The sequence below is a fragment of the Bipolaris maydis genome (genome assembly GCF_028858645.1).
Source record: "Bipolaris maydis strain C4 unplaced genomic scaffold PSV08scaffold_18, whole genome shotgun sequence".
In the NCBI taxonomy this organism is placed as follows: domain Eukaryota; kingdom Fungi; phylum Ascomycota; class Dothideomycetes; order Pleosporales; family Pleosporaceae; genus Bipolaris; species Bipolaris maydis.
Window position 1 is genome coordinate 326,542 of NW_027093874.1, and position 20,870 is coordinate 347,411.

Here is a 20,870-nt window from a genome sequence, read left to right on the forward strand (position 1 = left end):
CAGCGATTAGCCAACCAAGCTTTACCGTTGCGCTCGCTAGCTACAAGCCTTGACATGGCAGAGATAAACGTACAGATTACGCCTTGGCTACCCCAGACAAGCCCTAGCCGCTTTCTCGCCTCACCGGCTAATTTGGTCGAGGTGCCTGCACCATCCAGCCACTGAGAGCTCTTCTTGCGTGACACGAGCATATTGAGCTCGGGGTATCACTACCAACGTGGGCAAGAGGCAAGATAGGCGTGCTACACTACTGTAGCCTCTTGCAAAAAGACAGCAAGTCTGGAACCTTGGTACTGCACGGCGACAATGCACTGTCTCACTCATGCATCTGCAAAATTCATCAGCGTAGAGCACAATGAGTACTTGAAGGATACTCAGCCCTTGCCTGAGGACGAGGCCTTTGCTAGGAAATTCGAGCATCCTTGGTCGCCATGGCAGAAAAGACTGGTCACGACACTACCGTCGTTCCTGTATCAGTTGGTACATCCGTTGAGGATGTAGAGACAAACGGGTTTGATGAAGTAGGCACGAAGAAGCTACTACGGAAGCTTGATTGGCATCTCATTCCTTTCATGTCTCTCATCTATTTGTAGGTTTCGTATCTCAACTGTTGTTTTCTCTGTTTCTCACAGATGTCCAGACTTTGCTTCCTCGACCGTACTAATATAGGCAATGCTCGTCTCGATCACCTTGAGCAAGATCTCAACCTGCATGGCCTTCAGTACAATGATTGTCTCGCTGTTCTTTTTCCCTTCTACATTGCTGCAGAGATACCGTCCAACATGATGATGAAGCGCACTCGGCCTTCCATCTGGCTTACCTTCATCATGTTCTTCTGGTCGCTGTCCATGATTCTGCAGGGCTTTGTCAAGAACTATTCGGGGCTTATGGCTACACGAGTGTTCCTCGGTGTGTTCGAAGGTGACCTATTCGCCCATCACCACGTACGATCATACAACCGCTAACTGTTTTCCAGGGGGCTTGTTCCCCGGCGTAAACTATTACATATCCCAATGGTAAGTTGCATCTGAGACCTGGAGGTGGAGCCTTGGTTTTTTTTAGTCTAGGTTACAGCTAATTTCTATTAGGTATGTGCGAGATGAGTGTGGGTTCAGAATGGCCCTCTTCTTCAGTGCCGCCACTCTCGCCGGTGCGTTCGGTGGCATCCTTGCACGAGGCATTGCAGAAATGTCTGGCGTAGGCGGACGGGCGGCATGGTCCTGGATTTTCATCCTAGAGGGTCTATTGAGTATTCTAGTCTCCATGGCAGCATACTGGTGCATCTACGACTACCCAGCCACGTAAGTCACCTCTTCCCCTCTCAACCAATGGGTCATCTATAACAACGTACTGACCCTCTTAGCGCCCGCTTCCTCACCTCCACAGAGCGTACGGAAGTACAGCGCCGCCTAAGCGAAGACTCCGGCCACCTCTCCAACGACTTCAACATGAAGTACGTCTACCAAGCCTTGAAGGATTGGAAGATCTACATCTTCATGCTCATCTGCATGGCGGGCTTCTGCCCCATCTACTCCTTCGCCCTCTTCCTCCCCACCATCATCAAAAACATGGGCTACACCGCAAACGAAGCCCAACTCATGAGTGTCCCGCCCTACGTCTGCGCCTGCGTCTTCACAATCGCAGCGTCATGGTACGCTGACCGCGTCAAGAAACGAGGCATCTTCCTCATGGTCTTCCAACTCATCGCCATCGCCGGCTTCGCCATGCTCGCTGCTACGAGCGCGCCCAGCGTACAGTACGCAGGCACTGTCCTCGCGGCCATTGGCATCTACCCGCAGATCCCGCTCGGCATGGCGTGGAATAGCGGTAACATTGGCGGCAGCTTGAAGCGCGGGACAGGCATTGCAATGCAGGTCATGGGCGGCAACTGCGGTGGCATCATCGCATCGTACGTCTATGTTTCGCGCGATGGACCGCGATTCATTACTGGTCATAGTATTTTGATTGGGTTTGTGAGGTGAGTTTTCTACAACGTAGTTTGACTAAAGTATCGTGTTGCTAACTCATCTGATAGCATGGCATTCTTCCTCACCTTCTTCATGTCAAACTGGTTCCGCATGGAGAATGCGCGCCGTGACAAGATTGCGCTCGAGACGGGACACCAGGAACTCACAGAGGAGCAGAAGGCGATGGAGAGCGAACTTGCGGATTATGTACCGTGGTTTAGATACACTACCTAAATCACTATTAAAAAGATGGATGGTTGTTTTGTTCAGCGAGTCGGTGTATATACACACACACACACACACACACACATACACATACACATATTTGTAGACGTTCTTTCTTGTTTGAAGAAAGGAGAACTAGAATCACACACATACTACTTACTTGTACATGGACGAATGTTGACAAAAAAACCTAGTCTCACGGAAAACTTCCACATTTATTTCGCAACCCATTCCTCTTCCTTGCTACGCCCTGGTCTAATTCGTATCTTGGTAAGTAGTAAATATACATATGCTGAAACAGAATTCTTCACATCAAGCTTGTCCCGATCGCCCTGCTGCCATCAGACTCTCTCCCTCCCACGACTTTTCATATTCTCCATCTTACCCATTTTTTCTCTCTCTCTCTCAGAAAGTACCCGAGAAAAAGAAAAGAGAGAGAGAGAGAGAGAGAGAAACCAGAAATGCGAAAAAGTCCAATCGGAGAAGAAACAAACAATTGCAAGTGTGAACGACGCCCAATCTTCATAACAAAAAACAAAACAAAACAAAATCCATTTCAGGAAGCTTTCAATATAACGCATCTTTTGATGAGTGCAAAGGGTAAAAAGAAAGAAAAGGGCTGGGGGAGGGGAACCCTACAAATCATGCCAAACAACCCCCCTTCCCCCAAGTTTCCGCAATGGCAATATGTGTGGGTCCAGAACGAGTGGGGAAGAAGAGAGAGAGGGGGGGGGGGTCCAGGGTCCAGGCCCCCCCCCCCCCCCACCATTGTTCCGCCCAACGTTAACCAAAGATAGCAATAGACGTTTTGCATTGAAATCAAATATTTTTTTCTCCACAAGTTGCGTCAATGCAAGAGAAACGGGGATTCACGTTTGTGATATTTTGGTCAAAAACAACCGAAGAAGAAGAAGAAGGAGGAGGAGGAAGAGGAAGAGAATTATAAAACTTTCTTTCTTTGATTCAACCAAAAAAAATAATTCATAACGTCATTATGCCATTACCAATACCTAAATAAATCCTAAGCAGTTAGAGAGGAAAAAAAAACTACTCCTGTAGTCTTTTTTCTCTTGTTGGTACAAAACGGAGAGCATGGAAAAAAACAAGTTCTTCTCAAGTGTGTTGGAAGAAAAAAAATGTTAAAAGAGAGAGAGAGAGAGGGAATGGAAATGGGGGGAAAGAAGAAGAAGCCCCCTCCTCAAACCATTCTCGTTGGCTGTGTAGGCTGCATGGCCCAATCTCCATGATCGTCATCGTACCGCCGCTCCATCGGCCTACTAACCTGCTTTGGCTGCATGGGCGCCCACTCTGTCGCAGACTCCTCGTCATATCGCCTCTGGTACGCACTCTCAGGGCTAGGCACGAGCTCGACAGCCTCGGCCTTCTTGACGCGGCGCATTTCCTGCTCTTCGAGTAACAGCTTCTTGATGGTGCGCATCTTGAGGTAGATCCAGATGCCCATTGCGATGGTGATGATGAAGACAGCGGTGAACATGACCGTTTTGATGACATCGTCGTTGCTTTGTTGCAGGAGCAGCACACCGAGGTAGACGAGGAAGATTTGCTTGGGGAGCGAGAAGAAGGTTGCGACGACGAAATGCCAGAACTTGACGTCGCAGGTGGAGAAGACGGCCGTGGAGAAATGTGCTGGGATGGCCGAAAGTCGGATGACAAGGACGATGAAGAAGCCGCCGTCACGCGTCAGACGGGCCAGAGCACCGTAATTAAGATTTGTGCGTTCTAATTTCAGGGCCTTGCTGCGGAAAGCATATTTGAAAGCGTACCAAGTGCCGACTGCGGAGCAAAAAGTATGGTCAGCCAACGTTTGAGAGAGAGAGAAAAAAAAGGGCCGGAAATTCGGGGGTCAGCAGAACGGAAAAAAGAAAAAACAATAAACCTACCCTCACCGATAAAAGTGCCCGCTGCAACAATGGCGAAACCGATCCAGAGTCCGTAGACCACACCGCACAGCAGCGCAATAATCTCATGACCGAAGAGTGGCGGGAAAGAAATAATGACGAGAATGACAATGGGTATTAACCATCCTGCCGGCAAGTCACGGACTTTTTCCGACCACGGTCGTAGTTTCTGGTGTAATGCGTCAGTCACGTGGGTCCCACCGGCTCCCCGAAAGTTAAAAAAAAAAGGGAAATGCGGTGAGCCAAAAAAAGAGAGGGACGTACTGCTACAACTTCGTCGTGCTTGATGGTGATGATGACAGTAATGATGCCGATGACGATGAATAATATGTGCCATGCTAATTTCCCAGTGTCAGCAAAGATAAAAAATGCAGTGGGAGGGGGATGGGAGGCAAACGGGGATCAGCAGGGGGTGACACATGTCAACATACGTATGTACTTTGGAGCGAGGAAGAAGCGTTTCCAGTCGAACTTTTGGTATTCTGTCTCTTCGGGAGGGCCGTTTGATTTCTTCGTCTTCATCTTCTGCTCGGCTTCCATCATGCCCGACATTTCAATGTCACTGTCCTTCTTGCGGAACCACATTGCGGGCGCGGTATGTGGGTGGCCCTGTCCAGCGGGAAAGATATTTTTGGCGAGTCAAGGGACCAGATGGCGGGCGGGAAATGGGCGACGGAGCGAAAGTCCAGTTGGGCGGGAAGCTCGGGTCGCGGGCGAGTTTGTATCTGGGGCAGCGCCTCTTTTTTTTTGGTGTCGAAGAAGGAAAATCCGGGCAACGGGCGATTCGTGGGGAAGAAGAAGGGGTGGGGGGTGGGAGGTAGAAGGGAAGAGAGGGGTGATGTTGGTGGTGGTGGTTGTGGCGCGACGGAGGATAGGGGAGAAGGATCATGTATCAAGGGCTCGGGCATGAAACCGGCATAGCCACATCCGCGTAATCGGCGCCCGGACCAATGGCGACGCGCCCAAACGTTGCTATGTGAGACACTGGCGCGGGAGATCAACACCTGCAGACGCGGGCTTAAAACCTATCAAGCCCTACATCCCCGCCTGCACATCGTTTGCGACGGCACATTTGCTGCGCTTCTTCAAATCTCCACGTCCGGCTGTCGCCTGCAACCGTTGCCCGACACTTTGGCGCCCTGTCCTGTCCTGTCCGTGCTTTGGCCGCTGCTCTTGCGGGAGCGCCTTCGTATCCATTGCCACGATAGCCTCACCCCAGAGGCGGTGCAGCGCGACCCACGTCAGATCCAATGTTTGTTTATATTTGGACGGCCGATGATCGCTATAATTACGACCGTTGGCAGAATTGTGGGCAATGCGAAGAAGCGTCGTCATCGTCATCACTCTAGCGGGCGGCGCCCTCCCAATCAATCTTAAAGGCCCATGACCTGTCCCTGCAGCCCGCCCCAGGTGCACACGTCGACTTCGTATTGCGCCCAAAACTCTCCTTCCGTCCCGCAGCAACCCGTTGGCTGCCAGGAACCGTCTTCGTTGACTTATATCAGCCACCTCACATGTTTTTTTCTGTTGCTTGGTTTCCTGATACTTATTTCAAAACAAGTTACACATGATGTGCTTGTACAGAGCAAGGAAACCTTGCAGCCACTTCGCGTGTTCGTCTTGCTTAGCACAGCCACCATACTCACATTGTCGCGCTCGCAACAGTACGTTTCGGCTTTCGGTCGGACGAAATGTGTCATTTGTCCGCCGACACCCAGCGACCGACAAGTGTTGATGTGATACCCGCATCATCGACATTTGGTTGCTTCTCCTCGTTTCATCTTGGCTAAATGCATAGCCGCTGGACGTTATCACCATTACACTTACACTGACGTTGGAGAACTCGGTACCGGATTCTGTACACGTTGAGTACCACCCTTTTTATTCGGTCCATGTGATTTTCCGTATGGCGCGTACGTGTGGTCCGTCGTACCAACTGACCCACATGCAAGCAACTACAAGTTTCGAGATCAGCGTATCCTTTCGTTCCCAATGTTGGAAAAGAGCAGGAGCTGCATGATAGATAACGCAAGTAAGTATTAGAAACCAACCAACTGACGATACCCCTCAGTCATCAGTAGCTCAAGGACGCATCCCCTCTTACTACACGAACTCCCGGTAAAACCTTCAGCGGTCGTTCATGGTTAAAGTTTACAAGTGCTTTTATGCATGACTGCTTTGCACATGTGAAAAGTTACCCAAGTATTCTGATACTTAAGAGAAGAAGATCGTGACCTAGCTACCTAGCTACACATGTCAACATTTAACACGGATCTTCTTCTCCGTTTACAAGAGTTGACCGTGTGAATAGCCTTTGGACCCTGTCGATTTATGTTGCAATATTGTTCTCGTCGAACAAATCTTTGACTCCTGTACATTTTGGTTGAGGATTTTCTTATTCTTTTGGCATTTGAATATCTATTGGTGTAGGCAAAGCACTTCGCTTGAGCAAAGTCTGCCATATTTACATGTAATTTTCATTTCAAATGATGGCCGACTTCATTACAACCTCATTGTCTCTCTCACTGTAACTCATTACGCATGACCATCATACTTTGGATCCCGCGCATTCAACGAAGGGTCATAATCAATCTTGACCTCTCGCTCGATACCGTCCTCATCCACCATCAGAGCGCAATTGGCATTGATCAAGTGCCACTCATTCTCGTCGTACGTGGTAGGCTCACTGGCAATAATGGTGTGCTTGCCCATCCGCTCTTCCTCGAGCGATGCCTCGAGATTCTCTACTTGCTTACTATCTGGGTTGCCCGGGTACTTTGTGTTTAGTGTACGGCCGGCAAATTCAGACCAATAGAGACTGGGCGGCTGCTGTGTAGCGTGGTTCCGGAAGCGGATGGCGAGCATTCTCTTGCCGTCCGTGGTGCAAAAGTTGAGAGAGTTTGGCGTGTTTGCATCGCCGAGTTTGGCGTGCTGCAGCTCGAGGATACGGACTACTGTTTTCTTCATGGCTTCGAGCATCTTCTCAAGTGGGTACGACTTCTCCCAGCTCTCCTTGTCTCCGCCGTCGGTCAGAAATGTCATATACATGGCAGCGGCGTGTTCCGAGTCGGTGCTGCCCAGCACATTGCAGTAGGCGTCAAAGGAGAATTCGTCCGTCATGTCTCGACGGATACTGGAAAAGTTGGAAATGACTCCATTGTGCATAAAGACGTGGCGGCCAAAGACAAACGGGTGCGAGTTGACTTGGGTCACAACACTGCCGCTGGTCGCGCGAATGTGGGCAAACACACACTTTGCCTCGGTGTTTTGGCAGAGAGACTTGAAGTTGAAATCGTTGATGGGTGGAGATTGTGACTTGTAGAGGGCTGGGCGTGGGCCTTCTACGTGCTTCAAGTATGAGGAAGTGGCCTCGGTGTACCCTGAGGAAGCTTGTAAGCTAATGACGAGCAAAACATCCAAATCGTAAAACGTGCTCGAATGGCAGCTAAGGTACATCAAAGAATAGCTTTTGTTATCAAGAAGACTTTGCACTTACATGCAATACCCAAGCCGTCCATGTTCAAGAGCGAGTTTCGCATACGCATTAGCTCATCGGGGGCGTCATGGAGATCTTTGTCGTCATTGTGTGGGAGAAGCTTAGGCAGATAATGCTCGGAACACTGCTTGCTGATGCTGTTGGCGGGGGTTATGAGGACATCAGACAGGAGGCATGGCTCCGTAGGAGAGATGTAGGCAAACCAGCGACACATGATGATGATGATGATGATGATGATGATGATGATGATTTGGGGGTGGCAACTCTCCTCTTCTTTTGTTTGTCTTTTGGTATATGGAACAACGTAGGACTTTTGCGAGGTCAAGAGCAAGTTATATATCCATGTACTCGAACGGGGAGGGGTGGTTCTTGCAGGAAAGTGCGATGAATAGATTTGATCGGCAGGTGTGTCGCACGGCAGGTTCAACAACGCAGTCTGTCTGACGTGTTTACCAGTTGTAGGCGAGGCTGGTTAAAAGCACAGCTGGAGGCGTACTGTAGCGGGTATCATGGGCCAGTAAAGAAGACTTTGTCAAGGAAAAACCAAGTCAGAGATGCTCGGTGAGGGCGGAGAGCGGGGATCAAAAGACGCAGAAAGTAGTGCTGACTAGAGATGGGTTTGTGTGACTATACCTTGAAGGGTCAATGCTACACTCAGATGGTACTGGGAGTGGCGCACATTGCAGGATGGAGCAAGATGGCAGTGGTGGAGGCGTGAAGCAAAAGGAAAGCGGCATGCCATGTGGCATTGCGGGGCAGGCAGCGGGAGCGGGGCAGGCTGTCGATAAGAAGCGCCTACGCATGTATGGATGGATGGACATATGCACTAGTATGTAGTATCGCTGCTGCATCACGAAGCAGCAGTGCATGCCTCAAAGGGCTGCAGTGTAGAGTAGACCATGTCGGCTGGTCCCGAAGGTTTATGGGATGCGGGTGATGGACAGCTTCTGGAAGGCGATTGCCTGCAGGTGAGCTCGTGGCATCTGTGATGGCGTGGAGCATGCGCATGGCTGGACAAAAAGCGCCAGGAGGACTAGTAGGTAGACGATGTGAAGTGCACTACACCTACTCTTAGTGTTATGTAATGTTACCAGCTAGTTATGTGGTTCGAGTAGTATAGAGCATGTGCAACATGGTCACATGACCGTCCCCATGTTCCCATGTTGCCGCCGACACGTGACTTGCTGCACGATGACGGCAGCCCAGGCCAGCCATGGGGCCATGCCGAGGCGGATAGACGACGAAACAGTTAGGCAAGTCACATGGTCGCGTGAGCTGAGCTGGAGGACGACTAAAAAGTATTCGTAGTGGTAAAACGACATGTATCTCCAAGCGAATCGACGGCAACTCTTCGCAGACGCGACGGCCGTGCCCTGCTTGGCTCGGCACTTCTCAGCCATGATGCCGTCGTTTGATTTGTGTCTGCTCGGCCTCTAGCAACGTCAATCTCTCAACGCTTGCGATGCACAAGACTTGATTCAAGCACTTGCGGTGCTGTTCCCTGTTATCAGCCGAGAGTCGGTCCAGCGGTTTTGACACTGGTGCGGCTCCCGATCAGCTCACAGCTCGCAGCTCACCTGTGCCTGCACCTACGACGCCCCGTCGCATCCAACTCCCTCTTTCTCCCAAAACATGCGAGCCGCTTGCCAGCCATGTCGATAGACCCCCACCCGCTCTCGCCCTCATTCTCTTACGCTCGCCCGCACCCAGCCTTGGGGTACTGCTAGGGGCCCAGTACCTGCCGACATGCTGCGATGCATCCACTAGCACGCTTCGGCGGCGTGCGAACGCACCCATCTGTCCATCTGTCCATCCATCCATCCATAGCCTTGTCCTCCGCCAGACTGGATTACGTTCCCCAAACTGTCGTCGCGCGGCCGGTGACATGGGCCCTGGTCGCCTGTTCGAGTGCCTGAGCTACTCTAGGTGCGGCAACCCATTGGTAGGCAGGATGCTCCCACTCTCATGCTGGGGCAAATTGTCGCCCACCCCGGGTCACTAACGCAAGCCCGCCCTCTAGTAGACCATACACCCACAACGGCCCAGCCATTCTCCATGGCGCATTTGCACACCACACGACGAGCGGGGTTGCCCACGGCCGGCCTTGTGTGAAAACTCTGTGCTGTGCCGTCTGCCGTCGATGCCATGCCCAGCATAGTGGGTACGCGCAGCTAGGCCCGGACAGGCTAGCCAAGACCGCCGTACTAGCGCCCCGCCAAACCCTTCTCGGCTCCTCGTCGTATCCCAGCCCTCACCACCGCGAGGATCCACCCACAGGCAAGGCAATGCCCTTATGTCCCGCTCCCACCTGTAGTAACTTATAAAGACCCTGCTCTTCACCCAGGGCCTGGTCGGTGATAAGGGTTCTCTCCTCTGTCGCCCCTACCTCCTCCCCCTCCCTTTCGTCCACTGCTCTTCAGTGCGACTCGTTTGGTAGCCCTCGCTGCGCCCTCTCTCCATTCCCCCACACGCGACTGATAGTCGGCCTCCCTCCCCAGCCCTCTACTCCCCAGCGACAAACCCAGCCCAGTCCAGCTTAGCCTAGCCCATACCTAAAGCGACTTTCCATTGCGACCACTCCCACTGCTCCCTAGCGACAATTGCCCTTTTTGCCTAAGCGACAACCCATCCCCCTTTGCAACCATGCAACAAGAAAAGAAGTATTCTGGCGAGTTCATCCGCGAGTCGGCCCCCAATGACGATATCCAACATGGCGACATGACCGACAACTCGGATGACTTGCAGCGTCATCTGGGTAACCGTCAAATCCAACTCATTGCCATTGGTGGCTCCATAGGTACTGCCCTGTTCGTGTCCATCGGTGGTGCCCTCAACTCTGGCGGTCCCCTCGGTATTCTCATCGCCTACGCTGGATATTCGTGTGTCATTGCCCTCGTAAACAACGCCATGGCTGAAATGGCCAGCTTCATGCCCGTCTCCGGAGGTTTCATCCGTATGGCTGGACACTGGGTCGACGAAGCCCTCGGCTTCATGGCTGGCTGGAACTTCTTCTTCTATGAAGCCCTGCTGATTCCGTTTGAGATAACGGCTCTTAATGTTGTGCTAAAATTTTGGAGAGATGACATTCCAGTCGCTGCTGTCTGTGCCGCAGTCATTGTCCTCTACGCGTAAGATACCCTACACTACTACACTTTCCCTTGCGGGACAAGGCCGCTAACCCTACTCTAGTGCTTGTAACATCTTGGCTGTCAAGGCCTATGGTGAAGCCGAGTTTTGGTTGTCAGGTGGCAGTAAGTAGATTTGCCCAACTGTGAATAGCACAGACAACTAACCTGTCGTGCAGAGGTTGTCCTGATCCTGATCCTCTACCTCTTCACCTTTATTACCATGGTCGGTGGCAATCCTCAGCACGATGCCTATGGCTTCCGCTACTGGCGTGACCCTGGCGTCATCCCTGGCACTACCGCCCTCGCTCGCTTTGAAGGATTCCTCGGTGCTCTGTGGGCTGCCTCTTTCTGTATCGTTGGCCCCGAGTACATCTCCATGGTATCTGGTGAGGCCAAGCGCCCTCGTGTCTACATCAAGTCGGCCTTCAAGACTGTTTACTTCCGATTCGGTGCCTTCTTCATCCTCGGTGCCCTTTGCGTTGGTGTCGTCGTAGCCTACAACGACCCACAGCTCGAGTCGGTGGTCAAGTCTGGCGAGAAGAGCGCGGCTGCCTCTCCCTACGTCATTGCCATGAGCAACCTCAAGATCAACGGCCTTCCTCACCTTGTCAACGCCCTCTTGATCACGAGTATCTTCTCTGCTGGAAACACGTACACATACTGCGCCACTCGCAGCTTGTACTCGCTCGCTATTGAGGGTCGTGCCCCCAAGATCTTCCGCAAGTGCACTAAGAATGGTGTCCCCATCTACTGCTTCTTCGTCGTCATGATCTTCCCCTTTTTGTCCTTCCTGCAACTGTCGGACAACTCAGCAAAGGTTCTGAAATGGCTCGTCAACATCATTACCGCTGGAGGCTTGATCAACTTCATTGTCATGTGTGGCACCTACCTTGCCTTTTACAAGGCATGCAAGGTCCAAGGACTAGACCGCAAGACGCTCCCATACTGCGGTTACTTCCAGCCCTACGGCACCTGGTTCGCTCTCTGCTTCGAGATCTGCGTGGTCTTTGTCTATGGCTACAGTACCTTCAAGCCCGGCAACTTCACTGCCGAGACCTTCCTTACCTACTACACCATGGTCATGGTTGCCCCGGTTCTATTCATCTTCTGGAAAGTGGTCAAGAAGACCAAGTGGCTAGCGCCGCACGAGGTTGACCTTGTCTGGGATGCTCCTCTCATTGACGCCTACGAGGCCTCTTTCATCACCCCACCCGTCAGCTTCTGGACGGAGATGCTTCAGCTCATTGGCCTGAAGCGCAATGTTCCTGTTGACAAGCGTGCTGTCTAAGATGATCTGATTAGCATCATTTCTTTGTTTGGCACTGTGAATGGTGCGTAGTAAGGTTTTTGATGATATATTAACCTAGATGGTTAGACCGGTCTTTTGAACAGCCCATAGGTGCTGGTTACATGTCCAGATGAATCCAATACCCATTTCTTTTGCAGCAACAACATAGTGGCACCTTGCGATTGGTGGCGACTTGCGATTATTGACGACCTCTGCTATATCCCATTGCGACAAACAGCGAGGCCCATTTCCGATCTCCGATCTCCACTCCCAAACCCAAGCAACACTGATATTTTGGCACCCGATTGCGACCAGCCGAAGCGACGCCACCATGGCCGTACACCTACACGCGACACTACCCATGCGGCAAATGTTCATGTGACTTGCACGCGATTGTGAATCTAGCCAGGTCTTCGATATCGATTACTTTTCCCCCGCGACGCTTAGGCTTTGCCACACAGCGCCACGTTCAGCCATGGCCATGGCGCTAGAGACTGTCACGACCTGTCCTGCTGCCTATCTCCGGTTTGACATCTGTGTACGAGTAGATGCGCAGTGCACCCATGGCTGTTGGTCGGAAGATTGATTCGGAAAACTCGGAAGCGGCTACCGGGTATGGATAAGGCCTGCGGTTTGTCGGCAGCCACACCCTCAATCCTACCAGTCGGCACGTCGCTTTACTCTACGCCTGGACCAGGTTGCATTCTTCCTTGTCGCATGCGCCACTCTCGTGTAGTGCGACTCTGGCAGCGCTTGTGCAGCCATGACCTACGCCTAGCGATGGCTGACTCTCACTGTCGCCAGGCCACCAGACCGTCGTCATGGGCGTCGCCAAGCCACTGTCTCATGCTCGTTTATTGCCCGGGCCACACGACTATACTGACCGGCCAAACGTTGATAAGCGTCAATTGGCAATGGGCGGCTTCTCCAGCAAATAGTCTTTGGACCGATGGCTTGTCGTGTGCACGGCTTAGTTCATGCGCCTCCACACTCGAAGCCCTGCTAAGCCATGGGCGTCAGGAATCCCATACATGGGTGTGTTCTTCCGTCGCCCAACCACACACCCTTGGTATGTCAGGTATGCATTCGACTATTTCGCTCTTTGCATCCCAAAATGTCCATTACATCCCGCCCGTCCCTCTGGTTATCAACATGGCTGTCCGCTCACTCCCGCTCGCCGATGCGCCACAAAGCCACCAACCACTAATCACCCCGGCAAATTCGCACTCATCCATGGCTGTGGAATTGCGCCGCCGTATCTTCCTAGCAGCTAGCCCTTCCGTCCCTTGCAGCTTCCTTCTCCGCATTTGATAACGGATGGCGGGTCTGGGATCCATTTTTGTTACTGACAGTGCGCGCCGCATGGTTCACTCTCCGCACACGACTCCCCAGTCGATGCAGGTCCGAGGAGAGGTGAAGATATCAGAAAGATTACTATTAGCCTAGGTGGTTTGAGCTGGATGGGTGGGAGACGCACTGCGCCGTGCCGCACGCACCGGACACATGGACTGAGAAGGGTAATGGTTCAAGTACATGGATGTTGGGTTTGCTGACTATGACCTAGTTTACTGCTTTACTTACTACAGACTGTACCGTGCGATTTTTCCGTCGGGAAAGATAAGAGATTCGTTGGGCATTGTTCGCGTTCAATCCATCTGCAACTCCAACCTTTTTGACCAAGATGCAGGATCGGGTCGAGGTAGGTTCTTGTATCTCCTTGCTGAGGCCAATCGTTTGCAGTCGGGCTGTCACCAACGGTGCGATATTATGTTGTAGTACATGTGGTGAATTCTTTGCAGCGAGCTCTGATGAACACAGTGTAGAACATGACTAGGTAAGGTAGAAGATGTGGCCATGTTGGCAACAGGTGAGAATGCACAATATCGCAGGTTTGCGTTTTTATCCTAATGACACTCAACTTTACAAACATGTACCTCCTTTTTCCAAATCCACACCGTGACTGCAAATGAATTCAACCGCAAAGACACTAGACTTGTTTCCTCGTCTATCCACTACCCGCAACTACACCGAAGCCATGTCCTCATTCCCGTCACCACTTCACGCCCATTCTCTCTCTCTCTCTCTCTCCCCCTCTCTCTTCACCAACACCCACACCAACCCAGGCTCACCAAAATAGATATGAAAAACAGCCCCATCCCCCCCCCCCCCCACCCATTCCTTATCTTCATCAGCAACAAAAAAAGAGTGCACAGCCAAACCATCCCATCACCCACCTTATCACCCTCCCTCCCAAACCAAACCAAACTGCCCCTCCCCATGGAGTATTTATACATTCGGACCTTTTCTCCTCCTACCCAGCCCCAACCCCCGCCACACCATGCCCCCCTCCCCTCCCCTCCTTCCTCCGTTTCACTGCGTACGCCTTGTATACAACTCAACTGCGTAAGCCAAGGAGAACCGATATGCCAGGGAATACGCAGCGTCCGCCTGAACAGTGCCTAACTGGCATATACGCGTAATGGACCGTCTTGTTGTAACGCAAGTTAGTTTCCCGTGTTATGTACTTAGTTGTAAGTATATACGTATACGCACGCACGTGTGTATTGTAACAGGGAATTATTGAGGGGAGCGGGGGGGGGGGGGGGGGGGGGGGGGGTTGGTGTGGGTATGTGGGATTATATGCGCGGGTGTGTGTGTATGGGATAGAGGAATAGTCTAAATAGTAGTATGGAAATGAAGAATGGAATCTGGGTTTTTTTCTGCGGGGAAAAGAGACGGGGTGCGATGGCTGTGTTGGGGTGAGGGGTCCGAGAGGCGTGTGAGGCGCTTCTTTTTTTGGGACGGGCTTGCTTTGGTTGTGGGGATGGAGGAGGGTGGGGTGAGTCAGTGGATGCATGGAAGGGTGGATGGAAGGATGGAAGGAGGAAGGTTGGGGTTAGCGTTGTAGGGTTTGCCTGGTACAGAAGAGCTTGTTCGGTGACGGTATGAGGAGGTGGTTTAGTTGGGATTTGGTGGAGCTAGTATAGTTTTGTGCAAGGTATTCTAGTTGGTTACTCCTCCCCTTTCTATGACATGATTTCTTTGCATGACACTTTTTTTTTCTCTACTCTTCTACGGAATCCAAAAAACCACGCTTGTATATTTTACATTAGCCCGTAAAGTTGTCCCATTGCTTCCTGCATATCGACGTCGTTTCGTGTAATAAGCGGTCTTGTGTCTGCTATTAATTGTCGGCAGACTTGGTACCCAAAATGCAGCCCCAATGTTGCGAGTAGGAGAGGTATCAAGATGCGTCCTAATATGCGACTCCAAGATATCCCCCCCTGTGCTGATCCGTTGCTACTTCTCTCCGCCGAACTGGACAAGGCTGTCGTTTCGTCTTTCCTTCCATCGTCCTTCTCTTCAGTTACATTGCTCTCCAATACCGTCAAGTAGGTCAGTCTTCCTAGCCACAGATGCCATCCGACAAGCATCACAAATGCGAATGCGATGTTGATCCAAGACAACTGAGCGTATGGTGATTTTGCTCGCCGCCCCAGAATATCATACATTTCGTCAAAGCCTTGGACGACACGGTGCATAGTAAGAGAGATGATGAGCATTGCTGTTGAGATCCCCGCGATTTCTAGGCTGTGCATGCCGAGGCGACGGAAGAGTGTTGTTTCTCGCTTGTGGAGGTGCCAGTTCCAGAGCAAAGATATCAGATCATTTGCCCGAGGGTGTGTTGTTTTTATTGTGAGGAGCATGGCGGCGTGATGCGTAGGATCTAGGAGATTCGGATAGGAATAAAGTGGGTATAGCAATGGTATTGCAGATGTACCAGGCTTCCCACGAAAGAAATGGCCTTTTTGTGTGTTCTGGATGTATGGCTGTGGTGTACTGGGTAGTATCCGAGAAAGTTAAGCCGTGTTGGACAGTGTCGTCGTGGTTGTTGCCTTTGCGGTTATTGTCTTTCGTCAGGGCGACCCTTCCTGAATCCTTCCTGTCTCGGCAAACGTCTTACTACAGTAACGTAGCCCGCTAATGTTTGGCCGCAAAAATGCAACAACAAGCTCTTCTCAATCAGCCCATTCCACGGTTCTTCTTCAGTTGACGCGTTGGCTGCTGACTCTTTTCCTTTCCTCACCCCTCTGCGCACGTGAAACCCCCTTTTGAAACACAAAGAGACTGCTGTTGCTGTTGTATCGCGCACTGCTAAGCCGACTCTGCTCGTTTTCTTGCAATCCTTCTGATTTTATTGTACTTGGTTCGTCCCCCAAACGCGTCGACAGGGAGATTGTTATCCCTTTTCGTTTCTCGTCAGCGCTGACTGCCGTGATTCTCACGAGGTGGCGCCAAGCCCCTCCCGTAATGCTCACACCGCCTAGCTATTTTCGATCCTCACTCCAGGTTATTGGGTTTCAGCCCCGCAACAAACTCATTCGATTCACAAGTAACGAGATGGTGGAATTAGAGACGTGGGGTTGGAAATAGGAGTGAGGAAAAAAACAGGAGCATCAAATCTTACCCAGCACCGAGGTTTGCACCCTGATCCGCCGCACCCCGGAGTTAGTAGTTGCCTGACGCTGCCCCGCATTCTCATGGCTGAACTAGCCGTGTGCCGCGCCGCCACCATCAGCCCTGATTGGCCATGATTGCGTCTCAAAGGACATGTGTGTTGGTGGTGATTAACTGTGGGGATTGAAGGATGAGGCATCGATAGGAGAGGAAGGTGGGCACGTAAGAGAAAAGCTGATGGTCCCCATGTGGCACATGTCACGGGAGCGGCCGCTCCGGGTATTTTTTTCTGATGAAGATTTTTGTTCGCTATGGCGCTAGTAGTATGGATGCTAGGAGAAAGTGTAAAACATGTCCACTATCATAGCTTTGCTTCTACTTTGGCCGAATTTTTTTTGGCAACATTTCGATTCAGCCATTTTTCTAATTGCCACCTATAGGCCCATGTGCTTTGGCGTGACTTCTGGTAGCAGAGATATGAACTCAAGGTGTATATCGCATGACGGTATAGCTACACGGAACTATTAATGGAGAATATCGTGACCTTGTCAAGTCCTATTCATAGCAGCGTCCGAAACATCATGCCCTCTTATAATGATGCTATAACATGTGCTTTGTTTGGACCGTCGACTTTGGCCTATACGTGTGGAACTCTTCAGGCTTTCCCTTGAGTACAAGGCCAACACCGCCCTGCCTGACGATAACGTAAAGCCTCAACCATCCATGAACATGCCTCGCTTCGTTTCTCACAAAGTTCAAACGAAACCCGCCGATTTCTAGGAGCAACAGAAGGCATAACACCCAGCAATGCCGATAGAAACACCAGCATGTTTTACCGATCGTGTCTCACGATGCACCGTGCCCAACCGACAGCTCCTACACATTAGCATTGTCCGAGAAACACGTTAGTATGTCTCGCGCCTGTCATTCGCGCAAAACAAAATTGTATACTGTAAACATGATCGCACGGAACAAAATCGTATCACATCGAACACGATACGCAATGCCGTCAATTCGATGGCCGCCAAGCCGGTGCGCACCTACCGTGTGTCATGATGGCATTCTCGGTAGATTCTTCGACTCCTGAAACAGGGAAACAAGACGCTACTTGCAAGGCGCCAAATATGCCGGATCAAGATATTCCAAAGACAGAATATCCCAGTGGGAATTGAGTAGCTGGATCGACTTTGATTCTGAAGTGCTATCTTCGAGATCTTCGGGATGGTACGACGAACTCGCTGTCTCCTTCATCTTCTACGCCATCTTCTGATGAGTCTTCGTCGCCATCCTCGTTCTCATTGTCTGCCTCCGGTTCGGTCGTAGCAGGTATGTGCCTTGACCTCAACGTGCGGCCAGTTGGAGCGGTTTCGGCCTCGAATTTCTTTACCTTGGCCCTTACTCGACCCTGCCTGCCTCTGCCCTCAAAGTCAAGAGTCCACGACAGTTCGAGTCCCTGCTTTTTGGTTCCAGAATTGTCAATGATCCAGTTGTACGGCGCCTTTAGGACGATTTTGGACTTAATAGTGAAGAAGCCCCAGCCTTGTGCTTCAAACTCGTACGGTGCGGTTCGGAGAACATGGTGGCTGGGTCGGAATGTGGGATGCTGTGACATGTTAGCTTTCTCGCGGACACCAGTACATCAACCAGTAGCCATAGCAAGTGTGCATGTGTGAATCAGCCATATCCAAATCCGAATTTCGGGTATCTTGGGATTCGTATAGAATGGCCTTCGCACCCCGCTTCTTGACCAAGAAACAACTTGAACCTGCAAAACTGACCAGATAAATATGCACTTCCTTAATAAGTTCCGGCCTTGATGTGCGTACAAAAAACGTCCAAAGATGTTCATTTGCACTACCAGGGTTCCTGATCAGCCGATGCTTATTCCCTATAAGAATCATGACGCCCTCGACACCATCTTGTCCAATACGAGACCCCCTATCGACTTCCTCTTCTACACGTCTTTCCGCATAAGTCACGGGATACTGGGCCTCCAACTGTCTTGCCAGACGCTTATCCGGAGATGCTGTTGTATGTGTCCTGCACATGGGGCAGTTGGCTTCAAGGTCGTAGCTGGGATCATAGTTGGGATCAAAGTCTGCGAGGTGCACATCCAGGCTCGAATGCTCAATCTGGTTGGTAGAGGATGCATCCGCCCATTGTGCCATACACGATGTGCATAGCAGATGGTTGCATTGAGTTCTCACGGGAGTGTAGAGGAGAAGCTGGCAGATCTGACAGATGTGAGCAAATATCGACCCGAACTTTTTCTGTTGTGTGTGCAGCTCACGGGGCAGAGATGGTCGTGCGCGACATCTTCTGGTGGAGCTGCGGGCGTTGCCTGGACCATGATCGCCTGAAAGAGGGAGAAGGATAAAAAGAGGAGAAGACCGGTGGATAACGAAAATTCAATGCCTTTTAAGTAAGCCGTACTTAGTAGCTGTGACATGGCTGCTACTACGGGTGGTGTTAAAGTGGGTGCCATGCTCGTCATTGGCTAGTGTGCTTCAGGCACCAGTCTCGCTGCACACGCCATTGCAAGGCGGGAACGGTTTTCACGTGATGGCGCGTCACCAGGAATGTAATTTTGACCAAATGGCAGTCCCATTAGCAATTGAGGATATATAAATACATTGGACTCCCATATGCGTGCGCGCTTTCATCTGTATCCATTGTCGTGGCCCCATGGCATATCATCTGGTCGCAGTCCCATGGCTTCTTTCTGTTGCAATTGCCTTTGCAGCTCCGCCTCCCGTTTAGCCTCTTCCAGATAACGCAGCCTCTCCCTCCGGGCCTTCTCCTTGAGCTCGCCAAATGGATCGAATCGATCACTCTCTGGGTTCTTGAAGGGATTTTCCCTCCAGCTACCTCGATCTGTAAGCGTTGTGCTCCTCGGCCTGTTGTGAAGCATGTCATATGCCTTGTTACGCTGAGGATCGGCAAAAGGATTGGGTGTTGGAGGCTCCATGCGCGAGCCGCTACGGTCTGTGGATACTGTTTCTGGGCGCAAATATTCACCTGGGCCAAACAGAGTGTTACTGCGGTCTGTTGAGCGGGTCAAATGACCCTCTGCACCACCGTTACTGGCCCCTTGTAGACGCGCGAATATTGACGATGCAGTACCTGCGTGTGCGCTCTCCGGAGCTCGCAGAGCTTGTGCCATGGATGAATTGAAAGAATCGTCTTGCATGGACACATGGCGGTTATATTGCTTGCTTTTGCGGCGCTTGATAAAGACGATGGCAGCAACGAGAAGGGCCAGGGCACCTATTTGGCTGTTAGACATGATCAATTATGGAATAAAAGTATAGTAGTGACTAACCAAGTACACCTAGGACGATTGCTGCTACCATGGCTTGTTTTGTCATTATGGGCGTCTGTTCTTCTGGCAACCTTTCCGCAGCGCTGGTTTCACCCGTCATTTCCGCTTCTGCAGTTGATAGAGGCGGAGGCGGAGGTGGAGGAGGCGGAAAAAGAGACACGGAAGCTGTCGGTGAAGCATCCTTTTGCCTGTCGCTTTGTATCCTGTCCCCTGGGAGAGATGTTGTGGAAGGAAGAGTCGTCGTTTCTAACGTAGTGCCGGTGCCCCATGATAGAGCTGCTTCTGTGGTGACTTGTAACGCGGGCACACCTGTCGCGGTGCTCGATAGAGAGGGTGGCATGGTCGGATCAGGACCGAGAGTTTGGACGGGTCGGGATGATGCACCGGATTTCATCGGCGAGGGTGGCTCTTCATCATCGTCGGATTCTGAATCTTCACTTGAGGATGACCCGCCGCCAACTGTTGAAGGGCTGCTGAATGGCGAGTCTGGGCTTTCTGGTCCTTCATCCTCCTCTTTCTGCCTCTCCGGAAGGGGCATAGTAGTTACAGCACCATCTTGACGTCGCGAGTGCCTGGGGAAGATGGAGACTGGCGTCGGCCGCCTCAGTTGATAGCGAGCCATGATAAAAGTAATAAACAAGTATTAGATAATGTTAGACACACGCCAAGTGACCAATAGTGCAGATATGACAAGAAAATAAAGTAAGGAAAAGGAGTGTCTCCAGGACTATGGACCGAAAAGAGTGTATCCGTTCAACGGAGAGATTGAAAAGAACGCCTGATTTCCTCAGTGACAACGTCAATCCACATCAATCAAGGTGAGGAGAGAGAGTAAAGCGACGGAACATGGAGACGCCAATGCTTTGAATGCACCATGACGGCTTGGGGGCCGCATGTCAGGGTCACTAGTCTCAGTCGCAAAACGTCTCCAGAGTGGATCTGCTCGGCACTGTCTTCATCCCCAACGCTTTCCTGGGAAATAGCATAGAAACGGCACTTCTCTTATTGGGCTACCTGAGGTGTCCTCGAAACTAAGGCTCAATCGCGTCCAGTCGCGGCAACGGCGA

General features: G+C 51.4%; 7 protein-coding genes across 7 annotated transcripts; 2 read left to right on the top strand and 5 right to left on the bottom strand.

Moving 5' to 3' along the window:
* Positions 1-431: 431 nt before the first annotated feature.
* On the top strand, positions 432-2,201 carry PSV08DRAFT_232765 (major facilitator superfamily domain-containing protein; the record flags this gene model as incomplete). Its single annotated transcript, XM_014220408.2, has 6 exons — positions 432-589; positions 641-921; positions 977-1,016; positions 1,089-1,301; positions 1,364-1,978; positions 2,036-2,201. The coding sequence occupies 6 exons, from the start codon at positions 432-434 to the stop codon at positions 2,199-2,201; spliced, it is 1,473 nt and encodes a 490-aa protein (XP_014075883.2).
* A 934-nt stretch (positions 2,202-3,135) lies between these two features.
* PSV08DRAFT_405949 (snare associated Golgi protein-domain-containing protein) lies at positions 3,136-4,969 on the bottom strand. Its single transcript, XM_014220409.1, has 4 exons — positions 4,543-4,969; positions 4,376-4,449; positions 4,094-4,280; positions 3,136-3,986 (listed from the first exon to the last, which is right to left on the bottom strand). The coding sequence occupies exons 1-4, from the start codon at positions 4,694-4,696 to the stop codon at positions 3,391-3,393; spliced, it is 1,011 nt and encodes a 336-aa protein (XP_014075884.1). The 5' UTR covers positions 4,697-4,969; the 3' UTR covers positions 3,136-3,390.
* Positions 4,970-6,332: 1,363 nt separating this feature from the next.
* Positions 6,333-8,125, bottom strand: PSV08DRAFT_382967 (nucleophile aminohydrolase). Its single transcript, XM_014220410.2, has 2 exons — positions 7,608-8,125; positions 6,333-7,491 (listed from the first exon to the last, which is right to left on the bottom strand). The coding sequence occupies exons 1-2, from the start codon at positions 7,819-7,821 to the stop codon at positions 6,647-6,649; spliced, it is 1,059 nt and encodes a 352-aa protein (XP_014075885.1). The 5' UTR covers positions 7,822-8,125; the 3' UTR covers positions 6,333-6,646.
* Positions 8,126-10,201: 2,076 nt separating this feature from the next.
* PSV08DRAFT_405951 (amino acid permease/ SLC12A domain-containing protein) lies at positions 10,202-12,187 on the top strand. Its single transcript, XM_014220411.2, has 3 exons — positions 10,202-10,735; positions 10,797-10,858; positions 10,912-12,187. The coding sequence occupies exons 1-3, from the start codon at positions 10,251-10,253 to the stop codon at positions 12,021-12,023; spliced, it is 1,659 nt and encodes a 552-aa protein (XP_014075886.1). The 5' UTR covers positions 10,202-10,250; the 3' UTR covers positions 12,024-12,187.
* Positions 12,188-15,040: 2,853 nt separating this feature from the next.
* Positions 15,041-16,032, bottom strand: PSV08DRAFT_21319 (uncharacterized protein). Its single transcript, XM_014220412.2, has one exon. The coding sequence runs from the start codon at positions 15,728-15,730 to the stop codon at positions 15,128-15,130; it is 603 nt and encodes a 200-aa protein (XP_014075887.1). The 5' UTR covers positions 15,731-16,032; the 3' UTR covers positions 15,041-15,127.
* A 1,609-nt stretch (positions 16,033-17,641) lies between these two features.
* On the bottom strand, positions 17,642-18,856 carry PSV08DRAFT_341774 (uncharacterized protein). The gene is made up of 3 exons (XM_014220413.1): positions 18,772-18,856; positions 18,260-18,715; positions 17,642-18,084 (listed from the first exon to the last, which is right to left on the bottom strand). The coding sequence occupies exons 1-3, from the start codon at positions 18,829-18,831 to the stop codon at positions 17,683-17,685; spliced, it is 918 nt and encodes a 305-aa protein (XP_014075888.1). The 5' UTR covers positions 18,832-18,856; the 3' UTR covers positions 17,642-17,682.
* Positions 18,857-19,068: 212 nt separating this feature from the next.
* PSV08DRAFT_232777 (uncharacterized protein) lies at positions 19,069-20,623 on the bottom strand. Its single transcript, XM_014220414.2, has 2 exons — positions 19,804-20,623; positions 19,069-19,748 (listed from the first exon to the last, which is right to left on the bottom strand). The coding sequence occupies exons 1-2, from the start codon at positions 20,423-20,425 to the stop codon at positions 19,141-19,143; spliced, it is 1,230 nt and encodes a 409-aa protein (XP_014075889.1). The 5' UTR covers positions 20,426-20,623; the 3' UTR covers positions 19,069-19,140.
* Between the last annotated feature and the right edge of the window lie 247 nt (positions 20,624-20,870).